Source organism: Belonocnema kinseyi, chromosome 5 (assembly GCF_010883055.1).
Source record: "Belonocnema kinseyi isolate 2016_QV_RU_SX_M_011 chromosome 5, B_treatae_v1, whole genome shotgun sequence".
Classification (NCBI taxonomy): Eukaryota; Metazoa; Arthropoda; class Insecta; order Hymenoptera; family Cynipidae; genus Belonocnema; species Belonocnema kinseyi.
In genome coordinates this window covers 28,438,861-28,445,879 of record NC_046661.1, presented here as the reverse complement: position 1 = coordinate 28,445,879, position 7,019 = coordinate 28,438,861, and the positions used below count along the sequence as shown (strand labels likewise).

Below are 7,019 nucleotides of genomic sequence, written 5' to 3'. Positions count from 1 at the left end.
GAAGAAAGAATTAAAGATAATCAAACTTAGAAGACACTGTTAGTTGATATTTTTTTCCTCCTTTTTTGCTCTTTGATGATATGTAATACGTTCCCGAAAAACTACCCCTAAGTCACACATAACTACCCCTCGTGATCTGAAACGTTTTGAAAATTGAAAAACCTCCTTGAACAATGTATAAATGATTCAGAAGTCCAAATTAATTACATGACACTTGCAAATTTCTTGTTCTTTACAATTTCTCCTAAAATCTACTCTTCCACGTTAACGTATGCAGCGTAACATATATATGTAAGAAAAAGCATAACAAATAATACAACTTAGAAAACACTGTTAGTCGATATTTTCCCCTCCTTTTTGTGCTCTTCAATAATATATCATACGTACACGAAAAACTACCCCTAAGTCATACATACCCTCCCTCGTCATCAAAAACGTTTTACAATTTGCAAAACCAGCTTGAACAATGCAAAAATAATTTATAAATCTAGATTAATTGCATGGCACTTAAAAATGTCTTTCTCATTATAATATGTTCAAATCTACCATTCCACGTGAACGTATGCTACAGAACATTTATATGTATGAAATAAGCATTAAACATAATCAAATTTAGAAGACATTGTTAGTCGGTATTTCTTGCTCTTTTTTTTGCTATTCGATAATATATAATACGCTACCTAAAAACTACCCCTAAGTCATACATAACCTTCCCTCGTCATCAAAAACGTTTTAAAAGTTGGAAAACCACCTTGAACCATGGAAAAATGATTTAAAACTCCAAACTAATTACATGGCACTTCAAAATTTCCGCCTCTTCATAATTTTCCCGAAAAAGTACCCTTCCTCGTGAACGTATAGAGCGGAACATATATATGTATGAAAAAATAAAAAATTATAAAACTTAGAAAACATTGTTAGTTGATATTTTTTTGCTCTTCTTTTTCTCTCTGATAATATATAAAATACTCAATAAAAACTACCCCTAAGCCATGCATACTCACCCCTCGTGATCAAAAAGGTTTTAAAAGTTAAAAAACCACCTTGAACAATATAAAAATTATTTAGGACTCAAAATTAACAACATGAAACTTGCAAATTTCTCTCTCATTATAATTACCCCCGAAACTACCCTTCCACGTGAACCTATGCAAAGGAACGGAATGGAGCCTCTACAAAGTACCCGTAAAGACCCCATTGGGTCCCAATTTTTAAAAACAGCGAAATCAACTTTTAAATTGTTGAAATTCGGATTCTACGTTAAAGTTTGCATTAGAAACTCATGGAGTTATCGCAATACTTTTTCTAACTGCGTGAGGAACTTAAAAAAAATAAAATACCTGTCATTTACATGGACCCAAGGCGACTTCAAGTGCATTTTCTTTTAGTAGCAGTCAATAAGCGTTCCGTCCGTAATTTAAGAATTTTGTTTGGATGCTAGCGTCAAGCAGTGGAAACCTCAGACAACAATGCTGCGATGCAAGTGAGAGAGAATCTTATTTTTAAACTTTGCGCGCAACATACTACTTGAGCTATTATGGATGCGCTTGAAGTCACCTTCAGCAGAAGTTAATGACATTTTTTTTTATTTTTAACGCTGCAGAAAAAGTATTGCGATTAATCCGTGAGTTGCTAATAGAAAATTTAACGTAGAATCCGAATTTAAACAGTTTAAAAGTTGATCTTGCTGTTTTTAAAAAAAAATTTTTAAAAGCAAACGAATGGAAATCCAATGGGGTCTTTACGGGTACTTTGTAGAGGCTCCATTCGGTCCCTTCGGTCCGCCAAGGTTCCATTTACAAGTTTTTTTTCCTTCAGAAATTTGGTACAAGATGTTTAACTCGTTTTTGTTAGTGAAAGTCTTTTTAAATTCCTAGACGAAGTAAGAAAATAATCTCTTTGAAGATTTGACAGTATTAACAGAGTCTCTGATTTGTTATCTCTTTAAAAATGCACACCATGATTTTGGGTCTCCATCTCTTAACAATAAAAAAACCCTTGATACTGCGCAGATTAAACGTGGTCAGTAAATAAACTCTTTGAGAATTATACAGTGTAAGAAAAGTATCTGAGTTTTTGGCTCTTAGAAAATTCCAACACCAATTTTTTGGCTGCAGCACTGGGCGTTGTAAAACAACTATTTCATTTACTGTTCACACTAGTGGAAAAATTACTCACTTTAACCACTGTGACGTCAGCTAGTTAAAAATTGACAACCTCGTCGTCTCACGACGATCTCCACAGCCTTATTTTGATCGCGATGGTTGGTCAAAGTATTATATGAACCTGGTGGGAGATGGCGATTCGACTCGTGTAATTGCAATGCTCGCGCGGCAAACTTTACACTCGTCTGGAATCGCCATCTTTCCCACTCGATGCACAATATAATATACTCTGTTTTTGTCAAAAAAATTATTTATTATTGCAATATAACACAAATAAATACGTTGATAATGCTATTGCATTCCGCAGAAGTGTTTCTAGTAGGTTTTTTTGGTAGGTTCAATCGTCAATTTATCTTTTTAGAATGTTAAAAAAAAGTATTCAATGTTCTAACTTAGCAAGTGTAAATTATCAAAGCAGGACATGTGATAGTGTCATGGGGAATTGATGAGTTTTGGTTCCTAGGTCGTCGTATTTAACCCATTTTAAGTTTCTTCTGTACGAAATGGATGTGTAATGTCCCATCGATCCATCTTCTGCTGATCCTCTGCTTTTCGTTTGTATCGACGGAGTGAAGTTCACTATGCCAGCCAGTTTGTATTCTTGTGGCATACATGAGAGTTTTAACGATGTGGGAATCAAGCCTAATGTTATTTATAGATTGTCCGTGGTTGGTTAAATGAATATGCAGGATCCTGTAGTTAATTAATGATGTAAGTTAAACACTTAATATAAATTCAATTGAGTTAAAGAGATTATTTTACTGCAAAAAAATGTTAGTGCTTATATTATCTTTAAGGGGCATATATAACGTATCTCACCCGCACCCTACCGAAATTTTTTATAATGTGGTTTGAACATAGGTTTCTACGGTCATATGCATTTTCGTATACTAATTATTTATATGATTTATTCTAGGAACCTATGAAGATTAATACGAGTAAAGTTCTGCGTAAATGGATATGTAAGTTACAAACAAGGTAGGGTTCTACTCAAAGGATTACGTATGAGAATTTCGAATAGGTATATTTTAGATTTACTGTGAGATTGCTGATGTTTAATTAGTTACTAATACTTTACATTTCTCCCACTAATAATATACGGTTTTAACAAGGTAAATGATCAGCAGTATATCGAAAAACTTTAAACAAACATAAAAAAAATAAAAATACAGCAATAATATATGTACCTGTTTCAGAAATCTGTGTTTCCTCGTAATCGTTACACCATTTCACAGGACATTTGGTGTAAAGATCGAGAACCATTTCATTCTCAATAGCGGAATTAAAGTCATCTTTAAGCATTGTTGCAGCTACATCTAGAATTATATTTACGTTTTTCTTTTCACGTGTAGGGCACTCTTTATTTTTGCAAACTGACTGTTCTTTGAAACTCGGATAATTTTCCATGAGCTTCGTAACCATGTACTCAATCGTAGTTTCGCATGGGATAAGAATGCAATTTTCAACATCCTTTACTAGCACAAAAAGTTCCATTAAAATTTCGGCTCGCCGACGATAAGCGGTAGGCCCTAGTTTCTTGTTCGACACTTGTAATATCAATGAATGAAAGCTGCTTTCTGATGACATTCTTTTAACTTCCTCGCAAAGCTTTTGTCTATCCAGGAATGCGGTTAAGACTACGTGAAAAAAGCTATCGAATGCACAAGTATTCCGCAAAACAACAGCTTTTTTGTTAATTTTTAATGCTGCTAATTTTAAATTATCGCCACTTCTAAATACGGGTATCGCTGAAAGATTTTCATTGTCTAAAAACTCATTTTCTAGAAAATTATCTCTTTAATACTCCGATTTTTTGTGTTTTACGATACCCTTCCAGTTTCCAAATTCCCGAGAAGAGAGAATTTTTGTGGCGCTTTGGTTAGTTTTGCATGATTAACAAACACATTTTTCTCCAAAGCTTTCTTCTTCATTATCTATTGCTTGTGAACACTGGGGAATCACGTGCACCTAAAATGAATTAATGATGTTTTTCACGATTAAATCACAAGCTACGGATTCTATCAAAAGTGATTGATAACAAATTTGTAGTTTTTTAAAAAATTTTTGTCAAGACATCGTATCGTTTACCATATTTTGCACAGTTTGACTGGAAAATGTAATTTTTGGATTTTTCATTATTATTTATGCTGTCAAAATTTGAATTTTCGATTTTTCAAAAAAATTCAAAAAGTTATGATAATTTTGTAGGGAATTCAAAAAGCAATATTTTTCTGCCCTTGACTTTTTTTTCATATCTTGATTTATTTGGTTTACAATAGCCATTTTCGTCTGTTTTTTGGAATTTTGTAAATGCTATAACTCTGGTTATTTTTGGTTTGATGAAAAAAGTCAACACGATAAATTGTTCGAATTTATGAATACTATGAAAAACTGTACAGAAATTCATTGAAATTTTGAAAAAAGTAGTCTTAAAAATATACAAAATGTGCCCACGTTTAAAATTTTTATCTAAAATAGCTGGCCAACTAACTTGTCCTTTAGTTTAAGACTCTAAAGGAGTGTACGAAAAGCTAATCTAATATATCAATTTTTTCACTCGTTGTGCTCACAGGCAGACAGACAGCCAGACAGACAGACATTAGGTTAACAGTAATTAGGTTAACCGTACTAATAATTTTGGTACAATTTATAGTTTCATTCCTTCGATAAAACTTTTAGCTGCGGCCAAATATAATTAAAATCAATCACCTGACTCTCCGTTCTGTTGTTCGGATCTCTCGTCTTCTGAAATCACGACTGGATTCCGGAAAATTAAATCCAATAATATTTTTCGTTGTTGTTCGCAAAAGGTTATTTCAACTCCATTCAGTTGCCTTCTTCCATCAGTTTCGTCTTGCGATACTGTTAAAAGGGCTATTATGATGGTCTGAGCTTCTTTTCTGCTTCTCGCAAAAACTATTTAAGTGACGGACTCCAAATAGAATTTTCTAATTCTTTTGCTTTTAACTTTTTCACTCAAGAAATCCGCCCATGACCTTCTAAAGTGGGCATAATCAATGCAGATATAGCAGTTTGGAACTGAGTCTTCCATACATGCATCAGCGTATTCGTTCACCGGGCCATATTTGGTAAATGCTCGTACGAAGGCATTCAGTATAGCCCCTGCCATATCTGATACGGTTTCTTTTGGAATCGGAGCACCAGATCTAATAAGCTCAATAAAAAAAACTGAATCGTATTTGTATTGCGAGATTCACTAAACATTAGAGCCACTGAAAATTGACCCACGTTCGTATGAATAACAAGTTCATACAGTTCAATGGGGCCTGAATCTGTACCATCAACTCGTTTGATTTTACGAATTATGTGACCAGTAGCATCAAGAATCAAACAAGCATCTTCATTCTCGCAATATGTTTTGTACACCATTATTTGATATTTCGACCAAACTTGGACAATGAATGGATTAATACTTAGAAATCTTATTTCATTTTTCAAGTCATTTGTTTGCAAAATCGCTAAGTGGCCGGGTTCAGGATCTTCTTCATCCATGATTTCATTTGCTTTTTCTGCCCTATAAACTGACGGACAGATTTTATTCTCATGTAACTCACGAGCAATCTCCTTTCTTTCTGGATTTCTTAAGAACCTTTTCCCACACTTTTTTGTTCTCTTAGTTACCATACAAATTGCTGTAATAACCTCTTGATCGAGATCTTTGAACTCCCCAAAAATCGATCCTCCACATTTACAATGGCCATCAAATGATCCCCTATTCGATTGCATAAAAATCTTGTGCGACTTGAAGTTGTACCCACAGGATATGCGACACTTCGCAAAAAGTTTTACCTGGACAATATTTTGCGACTTGCCTTTCTTCAAAACCAGGCATAAACTATTTGCTGCTGAATCGTTTTTTCTTTCACCTCATTTTTGCTCGATTGTTTCTAATAGATCTTCGAACTCGTTTTTACTAAAGTGCATTTCAACCACTTTGGTTTCATCTTCAGATTCATCAAGTTTAAAATGGTCTGTTATTAAGCTCTCTTCTTCCAGGTCATAATTGTCCGAATTTATCCACGAAGCCGCCTGCAAATTATTTTTACACATCTATATTTTATCTGCATATTCCATTATCTGAAAAATGTGGAAAATTCAACTCCTGAATGCTGAAGAGACTGATTTGAAACGAAGTCTACGGGCTTTTATAATTACTTTTTATTTAAAACTGAATTGGCTTTATGGTTTAACCCTTTCAAGTTCAAAACTTCTGACGAACTTATGTAGATTTAAATCACCGTACTAAAAATTTCTTCATATAACATATATTAGAAAACTCATTGAGGTATACAGATTATAAAGAATATAAATTCATTAGGCGTAAGCTAAGTATTTTTTAGTAGGGCTTACATAACTTCATACTGCATGACGATTTCTAGAAGCAGGAAAAATACTACCAAAATTATTTTCAATACAAATTAGATGAGATAGCCATACATTTAAAAAAAAAACAAGTTTGGGTCAAAAATATTTATCTTATACACTATAACAATTAAGATTGTTCCATGCGGTTAAAAAAAACACGAAGCATCAAATAACTATCATATAGGGAGTCTCACCATCTGCGTGACAAACGGTAATGGTACATAGACAACAACAAAAAACACAAATTTAAATATGGAGTAATATTTGACAAGTGCCCCCGCCTAAAATTTTGTTGTCGCTTGTCTGGTTGCAACTCCCGTCAGATTATGTTTGCTCGTGGGCCTCTTCGAATTCTATCAAGGAAATCAAGGTGGCCAACTGTTTCAAGTAGAAAATCCCAATCGAGCCCATGAAAAATCACTAAAAATCACTAAAGTTAGAACATTAAAAAATCACTAACTTTTCACT

General features: G+C 33.7%; 1 protein-coding gene across 1 annotated transcript; it reads right to left on the bottom strand.

Annotated features, from left to right (window-relative positions):
- Positions 1–2,496: 2,496 nt before the first annotated feature.
- On the bottom strand, positions 2,497–5,279 carry LOC117173068. The gene is made up of 3 exons (XM_033361446.1): positions 4,875–5,279; positions 3,353–4,133; positions 2,497–2,858 (listed from the first exon to the last, which is right to left on the bottom strand). The coding sequence occupies exons 2-3, from the start codon at positions 3,750–3,752 to the stop codon at positions 2,839–2,841; spliced, it is 420 nt and encodes a 139-aa protein (XP_033217337.1). The 5' UTR covers positions 3,753–4,133; positions 4,875–5,279; the 3' UTR covers positions 2,497–2,838.
- Between the last annotated feature and the right edge of the window lie 1,740 nt (positions 5,280–7,019).